Source organism: Camelina sativa, chromosome 14, assembly GCF_030686135.1.
Source record: "Camelina sativa cultivar CO46 ecotype springtype chromosome 14, ASM3068613v1".
Classification (NCBI taxonomy): domain Eukaryota; kingdom Viridiplantae; phylum Streptophyta; class Magnoliopsida; order Brassicales; family Brassicaceae; genus Camelina; species Camelina sativa.
In genome coordinates, this window is record NC_141893.1 from 28,475,961 (window position 1) to 28,492,659 (window position 16,699).

The 16,699-nt window shown below is 36.2% G+C and overlaps 3 protein-coding genes and 1 pseudogene across 5 annotated transcripts; 2 read left to right on the forward strand and 2 right to left on the reverse strand.

The window, feature by feature from the left end:
* Positions 1-1,965: 1,965 nt before the first annotated feature.
* LOC104742419 (uncharacterized) lies at positions 1,966-5,650 on the reverse strand. 2 transcript variants are annotated; one of them, XM_010463421.3, is made up of 7 exons: positions 5,369-5,650; positions 4,942-5,164; positions 4,686-4,809; positions 4,230-4,570; positions 3,160-3,901; positions 2,815-3,017; positions 1,966-2,397 (listed from the first exon to the last, which is right to left on the reverse strand). In XM_010463421.3, the coding sequence occupies exons 1-7, from the start codon at positions 5,455-5,457 to the stop codon at positions 2,311-2,313; spliced, it is 1,809 nt and encodes a 602-aa protein (XP_010461723.1). In that variant the 5' UTR covers positions 5,458-5,650; the 3' UTR covers positions 1,966-2,310. The 2 variants fall into 2 exon arrangements, with proteins under 2 accessions (XP_010461723.1, XP_010461724.1); XM_010463422.3 differs by having other exon boundaries at positions 2,815-3,011; positions 5,369-5,649.
* Positions 5,651-6,041: 391 nt separating this feature from the next.
* On the forward strand, positions 6,042-6,810 carry LOC104742420 (early nodulin-like protein 6 pseudogene; annotated as a pseudogene).
* A 522-nt stretch (positions 6,811-7,332) lies between these two features.
* LOC104742422 (endoglucanase 5-like) lies at positions 7,333-10,705 on the forward strand. The gene is made up of 8 exons (XM_010463426.3): positions 7,333-7,756; positions 8,312-8,725; positions 8,858-8,944; positions 9,058-9,222; positions 9,310-9,597; positions 9,688-10,012; positions 10,104-10,154; positions 10,236-10,705. Exons 1-8 carry the CDS (start codon positions 7,544-7,546, stop codon positions 10,574-10,576), a joined length of 1,884 nt encoding a protein of 627 aa, XP_010461728.1. The 5' UTR covers positions 7,333-7,543; the 3' UTR covers positions 10,577-10,705.
* A 49-nt stretch (positions 10,706-10,754) lies between these two features.
* LOC104742421 (uncharacterized) lies at positions 10,755-14,166 on the reverse strand. 2 transcript variants are annotated; one of them, XM_087483407.1, is made up of 14 exons: positions 14,024-14,166; positions 13,846-13,894; positions 13,345-13,505; positions 13,086-13,259; positions 12,918-12,998; positions 12,715-12,807; positions 12,534-12,620; positions 12,312-12,428; positions 12,153-12,194; positions 11,956-12,041; positions 11,760-11,880; positions 11,575-11,675; positions 11,318-11,488; positions 10,755-11,225 (listed from the first exon to the last, which is right to left on the reverse strand). In XM_087483407.1, exons 1-14 carry the CDS (start codon positions 14,048-14,050, stop codon positions 10,919-10,921), a joined length of 1,617 nt encoding a protein of 538 aa, XP_087339533.1. In that variant the 5' UTR covers positions 14,051-14,166; the 3' UTR covers positions 10,755-10,918. The 2 variants fall into 2 exon arrangements, with proteins under 2 accessions (XP_087339533.1, XP_010461727.1); XM_010463425.3 differs by having other exon boundaries at positions 12,903-12,998; positions 14,024-14,165.
* Between the last annotated feature and the right edge of the window lie 2,533 nt (positions 14,167-16,699).

Genomic DNA, 16,699 nt, shown 5'->3' on the forward strand with positions numbered 1-16,699 from the left:
AAACGCCGATGAGCATATGGAGACGGTGGGGTCGTTTTGAGAAGAAGCATAAAGGAAGAAGAAACATTAAATGTCGTCGTTTTGAAAGAAAGAATTTGTTTCTTTTCTTTCTCAAAACGACGTCGTTTCTTATGTGGCTTCCACGTAAGCAGCCGTTAACGGTTTTTTAACACCGTTACGGTTTGTGTATGATTCAACACAGTTTTACAAGTTGGGGTAGTGAATTTGAATTTTATTTAAGTTAATGTATGGATTTATTCATTGTTAAAGTTGGGGTAGGAATTCAACATACCCCAAGTATGTGGTATGAAAATACCGATATAGTTGATGAACGTTGTGCTATAAAATATCCATGCTCTTAATTAAGTCTATGAATTTGATAGATTCCGGTACAAACGGATCATATGTGTAACAACATAGATTACTTTTTTGAGGAACCAACAAATAACTCGGAACATATGAATGTTGTTCAAGTTTCAAATTTTAACAAAAGCAGAATGGAATTCTAACAAGGACAAACAAGATAAGTTTATAGCTTCATACTTCTAGTTCTAGGTTATTAATTGTTCGACCATGCTATATGTCGCTTAAAACGGGGTTTCTATGATTCTCAGGTTGCTTCCGGGGTGTTGATAACGTCTGGAGTCTGGACTAGAGAAGCTTTAAACGAAGTTTTATGGAAAAAGGTATTAAAATCTAAAACTTTAAGAACCACAAATGTGTTAACATAATCCATAAACTTGAGCCACGAATCCGGAGATTGTAGCCACTTTATTTTTATTTTCGTTTAAAAAAGTATTTTAAGGAAATAATATGAAGATAGTGGGACATGACGCGAGGAAATGGTTTGGTTGTATTGTATCTATGGGATTTTTACTTGTGCTTCTCTTTTTCATCCTAATTCAGGATAAATCCGCACACTTGAAGTTTCTAGTTGGAAAAGTAAAAACTATACTATCTTAGTTATCTTCTGGATTTATAAAGGAACAAATATTTTCAAAAATATAATACCAAAAAGAAAGGAAAAGGATTTTAATACACGGATTTTTTCTTCTGGACGAACAGGATTTTAATACACGTAATCTCACATCCTTGTCCTACAAACTGTGATGGTTTACATTGGTTTAGTAAGAACCGGCAATAATTAACAGGGATTTTATACTTGTACTTATCAAGAGATGGGCAGATGGTTTATATACGTACTAGTTTCGATTCTAGCTAGAAACTTAAACCCCTCAAAATTTTCATTATTTTCGTTAACTAGGAACTAATGCACGAACTGAATATTTTTTTCTATAAATTTAAAATTTCAAAATTGATTTAGGATTATAATGTTTAATAATTGTATAATGTAAGTTTTTAAAGTTAATTGGGCTAACATTTAGGGTGTTTTTTTTTTTTTTTTTGTAGAACTGTGAATTTTCATTAATGAAAATAATTGTAACGATTACAATAGCTTAAATACAAAAGATACTTCTTGCACAAAAAATTTAGGGTGTTTTTATAATATCGTTTGGTGTATAGTAAGATTGTTTGAAAGTGTAGTTTAATGTATATAGCACTTATTGAGATAGATCTTTCAGCTTTCCATTCATTCACTGTGGAGGGAGAGAAATGGAAGACACTATGGGGAACCTCCTCTTCCATCTCGACACCTTGTTCGACGACTTGATCAAGATGTTCGGAACATGGTTTACTCGATTCAGCTTTAACGAGATGACAAGTTTGATTGTTATATGTTAATTTGGCTTGCTTCACGATGACACTTTTGTCTCTTAATTTCTTTGTATTCTTTAAAACATAAATCATTGATGTAAAATTTTTGAAAAACGCTATTGCAAACCGTATTTTTTTGAATAAATTTTACATTATTCAAAAAAACAAAAAAAAAGAATTGTGTAAGTTGTAATTTGTGTTACGTGTGTAATCAATCTGAGTTAGCTAATATAAGGCACATTAATCTAATTTTTAATGACACCAACCAATCGAGGCCTTTTATAAATTACATGGATTAAATAATGAAAGTGCGCAGGCCAATAAATTTATAATGAACCGGGCCTCCCAGTGCCACAAGCCAAGTGTGACTTCGAAAGAAAGTTAGTTATAGGACGAAAGGGTCAAGACCTCTCCTCTCTCTCTCTCAAATGGATTTTGCTTCCCCAAATACTGAAGTTGATTTTGTTTAGATATTAATTTTTTGAGGAATCAACAAATAACTCAGCACAATGAATGTTACAGTTCTTCAAGTTTCAAATTTCTGGATGCAGTGTAGACAGCTCAAGTTTTTCTCAGGTACAAATCGTCTGTGGCTCAGCTTGAAGATCCTCCGTTCAGTTTTCGTTTCTTGGGTGATGGCGATTTAAATAGGTTCCGAACAGATGTTAATGGATCATCAACCTGACAGCATCACATCAAGAACCATCGAAGACATTAGAAGTTGGATTTTTATGAAATAAGAATATAAATCAAAGAATATACATGGTTCTAGTTCTATACGAGTTGATAATTTATTCCATTTACAGAGTCAGAGCGAAGCCAGAAAATATATCAAAACAAGAATAAAGTCATGCGTTATGGAATTGTAAGAAGGAAAAGGAACTAAGTTGCACCAAACCAACAATAGTTTAAATAGCTTTGTGCTTAGTTTGTGGGTTATATTAATTGATCCTACTATTTGTTGCTACAAAGGGGGGTTATATGATCTCATGTTGAGAAAACATGAGAATAGTTACAGGTGAGTTATATCTTCTCATTTGTAATAGCTTTCTTCCATATTAACTAATATGTGTAAGAGAATTGAGAGGAATGTGTTACCTTGAAGAGGGAAGATGGTGATGGTGATGGTGATGGTGATGGTGGAGTCTGACAAGCTCCTTTATGGCGTTGTAACGCAGAAAGAGTTTGTCGCCATCCAGCGCCTTTTCTACCCGTTGACCAGATCCAAGGACAGAAATGTCTATGTTGCTTGATTGGATCAAATTCCATCTGTTTGTTTGACGTCAGTGACGTTCCTGTATCTTCACACAGAAAGATGTGTATAAGCATAGTTTAGCTGAACAATTTCTCCTAATGGGAGCTTTCAAACAATTAGCTATGAGCATAGTCTCATTAGTTTGGATAACAATTACTGCTTGTAAAAACTCAGTCTTAGCAAATTACCTGCAGTTGCATCCTTTGGTTTGTTGTTTTCAGGAAGATTTGATCTTACTACCATCATTTGTTTGTTGTTGCTTTGTAGTGCAATATCACTCTCTATATCAGTTGAGTTTCTTCCTCCATCAGCCTTCTCTCCTATATCATTCACCACTTTATGGCTATTTTGTGTAACATCACCGGTGTTCTCTGCAGTTTTACTCTGTTGATCCTGAATTGAACTGACATCCCCATGATCATGATCTCTGGAGTAAGAAGCAAGTCTTGACCTCAAGTTCCTCCCGATAATAGGCAACGATATTGTTGCTTTGAAGTTTTGCTTCGTCGCTGGGGGTCCTCCTGCTATGGTAAACTGTAAGCTTGAAGGTTGTTTTTGAAGGGTACCACCCCTGGGATGTTCATCTGTATTAATTTCGGTATCACCAGTGACTCTACACAACTCTAGTGGTCTCGGAACAGTTGAGAAAACCCATAGACCAACACAGGCGCCACAGAGCTTGCAGTCCAGTACAACAGAACTGGGATCAGAGTTTAATGTGTCAGGAAGAGTTGGATTGTCATTATTCCCTGAATCTCCATTTGGAATCAAGGTTGAATTAGAGATTCTTAGAAGCTCGCGGGTAGCAGTTTCTGGCAGTAAATCAATAGTATCTGTACCCCTAGCAGTCTCACTCGATTTATCTTTGCAGTCCACAATATAAGGAAGTGCCCGCGGTTCCCAGCCAGATAAACTGATAAGTTTTTGTGCCTGCAAATATCAATGCATCAGTATTACTATCAGATGATACAAAATACCAAAAGCCTCTCAGAAAAGATGTCATCCATAGTCAATAAAGTGATCATATGAACAACATTAAATGAATCAAGAAGAAGAAATTGGACAAACCAAAGTAAAATCTATTGATAAAGGCACAATAAACGAAGGATCAACCTATTGTACCAAAATCATATAGGTACCTAAAAAAGAAAAACATGGACATGGAAATGAAATAGGCTGAAACAATAATAATAATAATAGCATTGCAAAGGGCTCTACGTTAACTAGAATAATTCAGAATTTTTTGTGAAGGTCAAACCTGGTAGAAAAGTTGAGCAGGACTTGCTCCAACATGATTGATAAGGGATTCTTTTTGAGAACATTCGGCTGAAGTGTCGCCAGATGCAGGTGATATAGGTCGTTTGAGAAATTCCTCCAGATCTGAGCTCCTCATGTACTCAATGGCTGATGGTGAAATAATAGGCAGGGACAAAAGTCGAAGTAAAGCTTCTGACCGCTCTTCATGTCTATCAACTAAATCTTGCGGTGTCATTGAAGGAAACTCAGAAAGCGTTTCTTCGCATGAATTATCTATCCATGGACAAAGTAATTTGTGTCCACTATCCAACTTTAAGCTGAAGACAGATGCCGCTTTCTCCACTGAAAGATCACATAGAAGATATCCAATTGCAGTGAGGACACGCCACAAAACCACTATATCAGAGTATCCGTTGCATAGAGATGATTTTACAAAAAAAAAACATGTTAACCATACCTTGTTGCTTTGACCAAGAAGATGGGGCTGAAAAATAAAGATGAGCTCCACAAGATTCACAAGCTATAGAATCTGCGTCATCATTCACCCACCCTCTCCTCGCGCAATTTACAGCACTAATAACCTACCACCACCACACACCAAATACATATAATCAGCTGAAAATTTCATAACGAGAACATACCAACCACCAGATCGAAATGACTTGAATGCTAATGGAAGAAAAATGTCGTTTAAAAGGTCACAAGAAGCAGACCTGGGGCTTGGCGAACCATGTCATTGACTTAAAAGTAGCTAGCCTCCTCATAAGATCCCCTCTATCCCATGGCCTGCAAAGACCAGACGGTGATGAACCCGCAGCTACTTTCAAAGCTGAAGACCTATCAATGGTAGCTAATCCCGTCTTTGGCTCAACCAATGCTAACGCAGATGAAGGATTTGGACGCTTCCTGCCTCTTGACTGTTGCTCTGCAGATGAACTACAGAGACCAAACGAATACATAAGCTGATGCAGAATCATAACATGAACACATAATTCACAAGCTCTGATGCAAAAAAATATCACAAAATCAACCAAGTTCTGAGGTTAAGCAATCTCCACACTCCAATCAGCGAAAAACGATTCTGGAAATCTGAAACTAAGATACGGGAAGATGAATCGATCCATGAAATAAGAAACCGACCTGGTTGAGGAAGAAGGAGGCTGAGATTTCGATGGGGTAAAGAGCTTGTCCATGATTTGGTGGAATCTCTTCTCCGAGTCTTGTGCCATTGTTTATCTTCGAGAAAAAACGCAGCTTCGTCTTGCTTGTCTTCCTCTTCCTACAATCCTATAAACCCTAAATCCTTACAGATTCGCCTCCGTCTTCTTCGTCGCGGCTCAGGTGAACGAACGAGTGGGTTTAGATGGTGGTGGCGACGGAGTAACTCCAAAACGATGGGATCTCGTGTCGTTTTAGTCCTCTTCTGACTCAGCAAATCCAAAAACTATAAAATATTTTAGTTATTTCGATGAATAGTCCCTATATTCTTAATTAGTCTAAGTATCACCCAAACATTTTTAAATTAGCTTCAAAAGTCCAAAAAATACAAAAGTTCATCAAATTAAACTTTACGAAATTAATTCGAACAAATCTCAGGAAAAAAAAACAGTTTTTTCTTAAGTAGTTGACGTATTTCTTTCAAATTTAATTCAAATTTCAAATAGCAATAAGTCAAAACAATATCTAGTAGATATCCCTCAAGTTGTGGACAGGCCAAACGAAACGAACAAACCTAGCTGCAACTCTCTCTCTCACACTACTTAAACTCAAACCTCGATATTAACATTTTCTCCAAGAACTTATCAGTCAGAAAGAAAAGAAAAATTCAATGGGTTCACAAAAGACTGTTCTCCTTTCAATCTTAGGATTGTTTTACGTGGTTTCACTTGTGTCATGCACTGAATTTGAAGCTGGAGGAGAAAATGGTTGGATCATACCACAATCTAGTAACCAGAGTGATATGTTTAACCAATGGGCTTCCAAGAACCGGTTTAAAGTTGGCGACACTATCCGTAAGATTATATTATGCTTTCTTCTTTTATAACTTATCAATGATCATCATCGTAATGCAGATTTTGACATTTGTTTTTGGTGTGGTGTGGTGTGTAAAACCACAACGATACGGTTTTCAAATTAGACCGACCAGGTTTGTTTTATTTCATTAGCGGCGTCGCGGGCCACTGTGAGAAAGGTCAGAAAATGATCATTAAAGTCATGGAGGTTGAGCCTACGCCGCAATCTTCTCCACCTTCTTCGTCCCTACACTCTTCAACTCACAAGAGTAACCACGCCGTGAGGAAAACGAGTTGGTTCATTGGTGTCGGTTTAGTTACAATTTCGATTTGGGTTTTGACGTCTCTTAGTCTTGTGTAGTTTTGGTTTTAGACTTTTTATTGTATGGAAGGAAAACCATACGACTAGGTTATGTCGGTTCACCCGTGGACTTTTAATCCGGTTTAGGTTTTAGTGATCCATTTGGTTTTTTGGTGACTTCACAGCTATAAAATAAATGAAACTCTTCTCTTATTTAAAAGTTAAGTATCCTGTTGACAAAAAAAAACAAAAAAAGAGTTTATTATCCATTATATTATAATTTTATTAACTCCTAGTTTTATTAAAATACAAACGTTTCACCTTCTTTTGATCATATAAATTTATCATATTTTTACACTTGTTAATTGTTATAACGAAATGGAAGTGACAGTTTGATACGCCCAACCATGAAACTGTACAATTTTTTCAACAAAAACTTTAAAAACATCCGAACATACAAATCAACTGAAAAACGAAAAAAAATGGGAATGCAAGTTGTGGATACCACGAATGTTACTTGTCCGTTGACACCTTAACAAAAATCAACCAAAATATTATTCTTAAGCGTTTAAAACCTTATATTAAAAACAAGATACGGATACATTAATCTATTTTTATTCATAATAGATGGTCAATATCACATACATCCAACGGCTAATAAGAGATGCACGTGGTTTGTCATAGTTGGTTCAGCTTTTATACACAAAAGTCTCGAGGTACAACGTGAGAAGCTCTAACAAAACGTGAAGGTCACAACTATTATCAAAGGCATGTACAACACACACGAACACAAATAGAGACAAAGACAATGATTGTTCAGACAAGTTTCGTACCTATTTGATTCTCCACAATTCCTCTCTCTCACCAAACTCACATACACAATTTCTCTCTTTCTCCAAATGTTTATATAAATACACCCACATATAGACCTAACTCGCATCACAATTGTGAACAAAGAACGTTTCTTAGGAGAGAAAACTTAAAACAAAGGTTGAGAGAGAAATGAGGAAGTTTGGTGTATCATTTTCCGGCGTGAGCCTATTACTGACCGTGCTTCTAGCAGCAGCAACCGCGGCAGCGGAATACTATAACTACGGAAATGCTCTTGACAAGACCTTTTTGTTTTTTGAGGCTCAGCGATCAGGAAAGTTGCCAGCTGCTCAACGTGTCAAATGGCGAGGCCACTCTGGTCTCAAGGATGGTCTTGCTCAAGGCGTAAGTCCATATACACACATATTAATAATGTATTAGTCAGATTCATATTATCTAAATTTTTACAAAAATAATAGTTCCCGTTAAATATCATTCGACTAGGATATGTGATAGACTCCCTCCGTTTCAAAATATAGGATGTTTTGAGTAAAACACGCAGATTAAGAAATGACTACTTTAAAAAAGTTCAACCAATCATAAACAAGACTACATAATATAAAGTATTAAACTAATATAAAAGTTACATAGAAACTTGAAAACATCTTATATTATGAACAAAAAAACTTCTCTAAAACATCCTATATTATGAAACGGAAGGAGTAGTGGTTTGTACTTGTGTCGTTAATGTCACCATCATAAATATGAATTTATAAGAATAACATTAAAATTAATATAAAGATATTAACTGAAAAAGATGTAAAATGTACAAGGATATGTTGTCATCAAGACAAAATTTGCTAGATTTTACTTTGTAAGACCCTCGAAAGTGCTAATTCCAATAAGAAAACATCATGTAATAAAATGAAATTGAGGTTTTGTGTGTGTGTGAATAAATAGGTGAGCTTGGAGGGAGGATACTATGATGCAGGAGACCATGTGAAGTTCGGTTTACCAATGGCCTTTGCAGTGACAATGCTATCGTGGGCAGCGGTTGATAACCGGAAAGAGCTATCCGCTTCGAACCAGATGCAACAGACATTGTGGTCAATCAGATGGGGTACTGATTACTTCATCAAGGCTCATCCTCAGCCAAATGTTCTATGGGGTCAAGTTGGAGATGGAGAATCAGACCATTACTGTTGGGAACGAGCAGAGGACATGACCACTTCAAGAACAGCTTATAAGCTTGACCAGTACCATCCTGGCTCAGACTTAGCCGGTGAAACCGCTGCTGCTTTAGCTGCTGCTTCCTTGGCATTCAAGCCATTTAACTCCTCTTACTCTGCTCTCCTCTTAAGTCATGCCAAAGAGGTTCGTTTGTGTATTTGTTCAACCTCTGCTTATTAACAGCTTAGGTGCAATGGGATTCTGTTACTTGTGTTATGAACCCGGTTCGGTTGAGATTCTAAACATTGTGAAACTTTTGTTATTGTGTGCTTTCAGCTCTTCTCATTTGCTGACAAGTACAGAGGACTATACACTGATTCAATCCCAAATGCAAAACCTTTCTACATGTCATCTGGTTACTCGGTATAACACTGTTGATCTCTTAACATTTTTCATCATTCATCTCTCCAATTATCTTCTTCCATTGAATGTTGTTCCAATACTAAAATGTCTCTCTGTTGGGTAATATCTTAAAGGATGAGCTTCTTTGGGCTGCGGCTTGGCTACACCGCGCTACCGGGGATCAGTATTACTTAAAATATGCTATGGACAATGCTGGTTATATGGGTGGAACCGGCTGGGGGATGAAAGAGTTCTCTTGGGATAACAAATACGCCGGTGTTCAAATCCTTCTCTCCAAGGTATAATCTTCCGGTTAGTTCAAGAATGTTTTCTCGCGGTTTCAAGAATACTAATCTTGATTCTTTGTTTCATTTGTGTGTGTATAGGTCTTGTTAGAAGGGAAAGGTGGTGTGTATACTTCGACATTGAAGCAATATCAGACGAAAGCTGACTACTTCGCTTGTGCTTGTCTCAAGAAGAATGGTGGTTACAACATTAAAACAACAGCTGGTGGGTTAATGTATGTTCGAGAGTGGAACAATCTTCAATATGCATCTGCGGCTGCGTATATTCTCGCAGTCTACTCAGACTATCTCTCTGCAGCAAATGCTAAACTCAATTGTCCTGATGGTTCGGTTCAACCTCAAGCGCTTCTTGACTTTGCTAGATCTCAGGTCATTCTCAAATCCTCCTCCCAAGAAACCAAAACAGTTTCCTTGTTGGTTTAACTCTGCTAACTGAGTTTTTTTTCTTTTTGTTTGCAGGCTGATTACATTCTTGGAAAGAACCGTCTAGGAATGAGTTATGTAGTTGGCTATGGACCGAAATATCCAATCTGTGTTCACCATAGAGGCTCTTCAATCCCTTCAATCTATGTTCAACGTTCTTCTGTGAATTGTGTACAAGGATTTGATTCTTGGTACAGAAGGTCTCAAGCTGATCCTAATATTATCTATGGTGCGCTTGTTGGTGGACCGGACCAGAACGATTACTATTCCGATGATCGCTCAAACTACGAGCAATCGGAACCAACTTTATCTGGAACAGCTCCACTTATTGGCCTATTCGCTAAACTCTCTGGAAACTTAGGTAAGTAAACAATAAACCTTGATCATGTAGTCTTTTAGCTTTACTATCTTATGATCCATGACTCATTGAGTAATGTAATGAAATTTTGTAGGATCTTATGGAGGAGGATCATCTAAACCTTATCAAACTACAAAACCACCAGGTTTGATCTTTGTCTACTAACAGCTTTCCAATGCAACTTTTATACAGTGTCTGATTCTCATTTTCTCTGAAACTGTCACAGCTTCATCGTACACAGCAACACCAACAACATATTATAGTCCAAAACAATCAGGTGCCCAAATCGAGTTTCTTCACTCGATAACTACCAACTGGATGGCCGGGAACACAAGATACTACAGGCACAAAGTGATCATCAAGAACAATTCTCAGAAGCCCATATCAGATCTCAAGCTTAAGATTGAAGATCTCTCAGGACCTATCTGGGGATTAAAACCAACGGGACAAAAGAATACGTACCAGCTTCCTCAATGGCAAAAGACTTTGAGAGCAGGACAAGCTTACGACTTTGTCTATGTACAAGGCGGTCCTCAAGCTAAAGTCTCAGTTTTCAGTTACAACTAATTCATTTTACTATTTCTTTTTGTTTATGCTTTTGAGTGAAAGATGTGGAAGTAGCCAACCAAGTTGAGACTAATTCTGAGAAATGTAAATTTGTGTCCCTTGGGAGAGAATGTTAGTATACCTAAACAACTGGATCGTACTGAGGCTCATATAAAGAAGGACGAATATAATAATTAGATTTAACACCCAAAGCACTCAAAATTGAGCTTAATTTAACATTCAGACAAAAATTTAAGGTTCTGACAGAAACGAAACTAGAACAAAAAAGAAACAAAACGATAAAAGGATGCCAAGTATCACAAGTTAACAACATAAGAAGAGACTTTTCTTCTACAGAAGCTTCTACTCGAAATCGCCGAAGGTAGTCTTCTTACCTGAGGGAGTAAAACTAGGTCTTCCACGACCACCGCGGCCGCCATCTCTACCTCCTCTGCCACCACTGAAACGACCACCGCTGTTACCAAAACGACCACCACGGCCGCTGTCTCTACCTCCTCTACCACCCCTTCCACCATTACCCCTTCCACCAAATCCACTAGAGTTATCTCTCGGTCTAGGCTCATCAACTACAAGACCCCAACCTCCCATGTCACTTCCATTTAGTTCCAACGCCTTCTCTTTACCTTCTGTAAACTCAACGTAAGCAATTCTGAAAAGAAACATTTATGTAGTTAGCATCTAAAATTTAACAGATAGAATTCACAAACTGGTCACACAGATAAGGAGGACGAAATCACAAACCCTTTGGAAGCACCAGTTTCACGCTCTGTGGGAACAGAGACCCTTGTGATCTCACCGCATGAACCGAAATGTTCCCTCAATGCGTGCTTGATATCTTCCTCAGACTGAGAAGAGTCAAATCCCTTAACGAAAACAGTTTGACCATCACCACCACCACTTCTGAAGTTGTTGCTATAATTTGCAGAAGAGAGAATATAATCAACCAATGAAACAATTTTACAGAAACAAATCTCCAACACATGGAAAAATTAACCTACCCTCCGCTTTGAGGAGTGAATGCAGGTCTCTCGCCTCTCTCTTGAGCAATATCAAGACGAATCTCACGGCCGAGTAAAGGTCTACCATGTAATTCCAGAGCCTAAAGTACAACAGACGTTAATCAGCAATCAGTCTCAAATTACTAATAAAATATTTTTATTCAAGAGTTAAAAACGACTCTCACCTTCTGTGCTTCTTCCGCAGAAGCAAACTCAACATGGCCAAATCCCCTGAAACTTCCATCTTCTCTACTGGTAGAGAATCGAACATCAACAACTTCACCAACTTCCTTGAAGAAATTCTCGCTGCAAATGAGGATGAGACATCGGGTCATGAAAACTTTCACCAAGAGAAGAGAGATCAAAGGTCAAAGAACTTACACATCTGATCTTTCAATATTGAAAGAGAGATTGGCAGCAAAGAGTGTCTTTGATCCGCCAGCAGCAGGAGTGGATGGAGTCTTTGGCTAAAAATCAAAGAATTGCATGATGCACAAAATTAACATCAAAATAACCAAACAAAATCAGGTTACAATATTACAATATATAAAAGATACTATCAGAAGGATCTCCATTACCTGTTTTGCACTTGATGCATCCACCATTTCTACATCGGAGCTCTGTTTTAGTTACAGAAAAATATAAATAATATTAGTAACTTGCAACAAGAGATAGAATAATAAGCTTCAGTAGCTAGCCTCCATAGATATTAAAGTGCAAGGAAACATTGCTCGTACCTTTTTCATTGGGGTTTCTTTCTCGTCTTCACTTTCATCTTCCTCAGATCCGCTGGAATCATCACTACTGCTCTCCTTTTTAGCCTTCTTCTGGGCAGGTTTCTCATCTTCACTTTCCTGAAAATATCAAGACCCATGAATGAAGTCAATTACAGAAATATAAAGAATGCAAAGCTGCTATAAAGTACCACAAGAAAATCAAATTAAATATGTTAAGCCAACCTCCTCAGAATCTTCATCTGATGAATCGGAGCTGCTTGCAGCCTTGGTAGCTACCTTAGCAGGAGCTGCCTTCTTGGCAGCAGGTTTCTATTTTCATAAACGAAGTAGTTAGAGATCCATTAGAAAATATAAAATAATATTCAAGTATAAGATATTACAAGTATGAGAAAAAAATTATCACCTCATCCTCAGATTCATCATCTGAGTCTTCGTCGGATGAAGAATCTTTAGCAGCTGGCTTGGCACTCTTAGCAGCAGGTTTCTTTTCAGCTTCCTAATTATTTTCAATTAGTAAGTTAGTTAATTATATAAGTTTTCGCACAAATTACTCTAAAGGTGCATCTATCTTCTATCTTATGAGGTCCTTACATCATCATCAGATGAATCCTCGTCAGATGAACTCTCTGCCTTGGCCTTTACAGCGGCTTTCGCAACTACAGCTGGCTTCTTTGTTGCAGCAACTTCCTGAAATTTTTAATAAAAAACGAAGTCTTTTAGACGCAGCTCAAATGATAGAAGCTTAAAAATTCCATAACATATAAAGAAATTAACCTCGTCTGAAGAATCCTCCTCAGAAGATGAGTCATCCTTAGACTTCTTTGCAACAGTTCCGTTGGTAGCAGCAGCCTTCTTGGTTGCTGGCTCATCGTCTGAAGAGTCGTCAGATGAGTCATCACTGCTTGAAGCAGCCTTGGCAGCAGCCTTCTTGGCCGGAACTTTCTTAGCCTGACATATATTAGATATGGTCAGAAATCACACTCAAATTCAATACTCAGACCAACAAATAAATCAAAGACAGAAGTAGTTATACCTTCTCCTCTTCCTCGGAATCAGAGTCTGAGGAGTCAGAGCTCTCAACCTTCTTCGGCACCTTCTTCTCAGATTTCTCCTTCTGGACAGCAGCAATCACGTCTTTCTTCTGCTTCTTAAGGCTCACTTTGGTATCAACATCATCCTCAGGCTCTCTCTTACCTAAAAGAGAAGAAACAATCAAAATTATTAAAATCAATAACAGTTCAAAACTCAACATTCAAATTTAATCTCAACACTAAAGGTTTCAAATTCAGGATTCACAAGTCAATATACTATAGAGAGCGCTCATTATATTCAAGCAATATATATTCCCAAACTAATGAATAAAAAGGTCAGAGCTCATATACGTTCAGGAGTTAGGCAAATCAAACAACTTATTCCAATAGCCAGCCATAGCAGAACGAGCAATATAGATATTAAAAATGAAAACTTTCAAATCAAAACTAGCTGTGTAGCAGAGGGCAAAGCATCTGAGGTACAAGGAAGCCAAAGTTTATACCTTTCTTCAAAGGCTTAGTGGCCTTAACCGCAGCAGGAGCTGCAACAACCTGAAAATCCAAAAGAAAACAAATAAAATCTCGTTAAATACGCAGGACCAAAACATGAACAGAGATTCAAAACAGAGTAAGAAGAAGAAGAAGAGAGAAGGAAGCCATAAAGGGGGAGAAGAAGGTTACCTTGGTGGCGGATTTAGGTTTACCCATGGAGGAACTGAGAAAAGAGAGAGAAAGACTGCTAGGTTTTCGAGAGAGAGAGTAAAAGAGAGGCGAAAAACCCTAGACAGCTGCGTGAAGATATTTTTCTTAGCTTAGGGTTTTAGAACATGTATTTATACCCATTTTGATTCAGGTTTGGGGGCATAAGGGTCTTTTTTGGTTTTATCATCTAACGGTTGTCTCTTCGCGCGGATTATTTGATCTGTACCGTCCACGTGGAAAATATCTAATTTTTCTTTATTTGCTAGATATTTTTATATTTCGTATCAAGTGGCAACGGTTAGAAATAGGTCAAAGCGGAGGAGTAGAGCGCCTCCTTTTCTCTCTGTAATGGGCTGGAAGTTTTAGTGGGCTTTTTAGCAGGTTCGGGTTTTAGTTAAAACATGATTTGTGTGTCTTACTTATTCATTTCTGTCCAGCTTCTTTCTTCATGTTTCCGGTTTTTTTTCCTAGTACAAAAAGAGAGAACCTTAAAAATCGGTTTTGTGTAGTAAAAGTACAAAAATATAATGTGTAACATATAAATCAGATTAATTATTTTATAAAACTACATTATTTCAAAACATATTATTTTAAAATCACTATACAATTTTATGTTTTTCTAACATGCATTTTGTAACTTAGATAAATAATATATTCGGCTAATTTGATAATTATGTTTATGGTAATCATCATGTTTCCATGATTTGCAATGAGTTCAAATTACTTAGGGTTTCCGTTGTTCGTAAAATCGATTCGGCTACATTTGAAAAGTAGCGGTAGCTTTTTTTTTGTGTGCCTATTATGGAAACGCTGATTTGTCAAAAATTCTATTACAACGCTTGATTTCAGTTTGTGGTATTGCTTTCAAATGTCTGAGATTTCCCCTGATCCGATTGAAGTCATCAAAGAGTTTTTCTCCCAAAAATATGTGCGCTAGATACACCCGTTGAAGATTCTCTACTCATTCCTATTTTTCAACTAAAAAGTAGTCAAAATCTCTTGAAATCAGTTTTTTTATAAGTAATTGTTAAGTTTGAATAATGGTGGATATTAGATGATTTTACATAAATTCTTAATTGAATAACAAGAGATTCTAAACTATTTTAAATCATTTCAAATAAATATCATTTTCAATAACTTATGATTTGCAAAGAGATTTTAAATCACAAGTTTAATAACAAATGTTTTTTTTTTAAAACCAAACTAAATTTCAACCCGCGGTACACTGCGGGTCTATATTTTTTTAATTTGTTTATTATTTGAAAGTTATATTTGACTTTATGTAAAATTGTGAGAAACAATTTAATTATTTCTTCTTTTTGGTTTTTGTGCATGTAAATGTGAGTATGGAATACGAAATTGTGCTGTCTCTAGATTATTAGGGTTTAATAATTTTAACCTGCGGTACACTGCGAGACGATTCATTTAAACTAAAATATAAAACTATAAGCTGCATTTGTTTAATTTTTTTGTTTTATTTAGTGTTTAAAATTGTATAAGTGTATTTTGATAGTTAATATTAGGATTTAACCCGTAGTATACCGAGAACCAATTTATTTTTACATAATCGTAATTTATTCAAGTTAATTAAATATGTCTAATATTTTAATATTGATAAATACTTTTAATGAATAATTTTGTAGCACCAAGATAATGATATTTCAAATTTACATTAATACTAATCCAAACCCATGAAGCTATATAACCCGTGAATTTGAATGGTAGACCAAAAATAAAATAAGAGGTATTGAACCCTGAGAAGAGTAAACAAAAAGAGGGGGAGAGACATTTATAAAGCATAAAAACTTTAAATGTCACTACTGTGGACTGTTTTTCATCAGCAAAAGAACATAGAGGTCGCAACCTTATCATTCAGTTGTGGCATGGGAGACAATGAACTGCCCCAGATTCGGTGATCCCTCCATAGCTTGAAGAAGTTTTAGACATCTCTACATATTTCATCACAGTTCTATTTGTGCAACTTCCAAATGAGCATAGCAAAGAGGTGCATTTTTTATGTTTTGTTGGTGATGTTAACTTGAGAATAGGGGTCAACATTATTTATAGGCGAGAAATTAAGTTGAATATGTCCACCTTTTCATGCAACAGATTGAACGCATTAGCAACTAATTAGGGATTTAATATTCGCATAATATATATATATATGAATATGCCAAGTTTATATTATTAGACTAATTTTGATTAATTTTGAGCCATAAATTTGTTTCTTTATACGATTTTGTATATAGAAATTCAGGAAAATTATATTATATAATTAAATGTGGTGATTAATTAGGAATATAGAAAAACAAATGTAGCTGATTTATAGGCTCCTCATAAATTTATATTTTGAAATCGATTATTATAAAATCTTGTAGAGATATTTTAGAAGAATGAAAATGGGAAATTATATTTCAGATTTAATAGGGAGATAAATTAGGAAATCTTTGTTTTTTGTTAATGGAAAACGACTAAATCAATATTTTTGTTTTATAGTTTTATTTTTAAAAATCTCTAATTATAATGGCATGAGATGTAAATATATATCAACTTCAAGTCTTCTTAGCCAAAACTGCTGCAAAAATGTTGTCATGTGTTAATTAAAATATTTAAAATATATTTAAAATATTTATCTTCAACTCCAACTCCAATTTC

Coding starts and splice junctions, on each gene's coding strand:
- LOC104742419 (XM_010463421.3), bottom strand. CDS start 5,457: ATGGCACAAGACTCGGAGAAGAGATTCCACCAAATCATGGACAAGCTC. Junction 5,165..5,368: donor CCTCCTTCTTCCTCAACCAG/GTCGGTTTCTTA, acceptor TGGTCTCTGTAG/TTCATCTGCAGAGCAACAGT. Junction 3,902..4,229: donor CTGCTCAACTTTTCTACCAG/GTTTGACCTTCA, acceptor TGATATTTGCAG/GCACAAAAACTTATCAGTTT.
- LOC104742422 (XM_010463426.3), top strand. CDS start 7,544: ATGAGGAAGTTTGGTGTATCATTTTCCGGCGTGAGCCTATTACTGACC. Junction 7,757..8,311: donor AGGATGGTCTTGCTCAAGGC/GTAAGTCCATAT, acceptor GTGAATAAATAG/GTGAGCTTGGAGGGAGGATA. Junction 10,013..10,103: donor TAAACTCTCTGGAAACTTAG/GTAAGTAAACAA, acceptor GAAATTTTGTAG/GATCTTATGGAGGAGGATCA.
- LOC104742421 (XM_010463425.3), bottom strand. CDS start 14,050: ATGGGTAAACCTAAATCCGCCACCAAG. Junction 12,999..13,085: donor AGGAGGATTCTTCAGACGAG/GTTAATTTCTTT, acceptor TAAAAATTTCAG/GAAGTTGCTGCAACAAAGAA. Junction 12,195..12,311: donor AAGAAACCCCAATGAAAAAG/GTACGAGCAATG, acceptor TAACTAAAACAG/AGCTCCGATGTAGAAATGGT.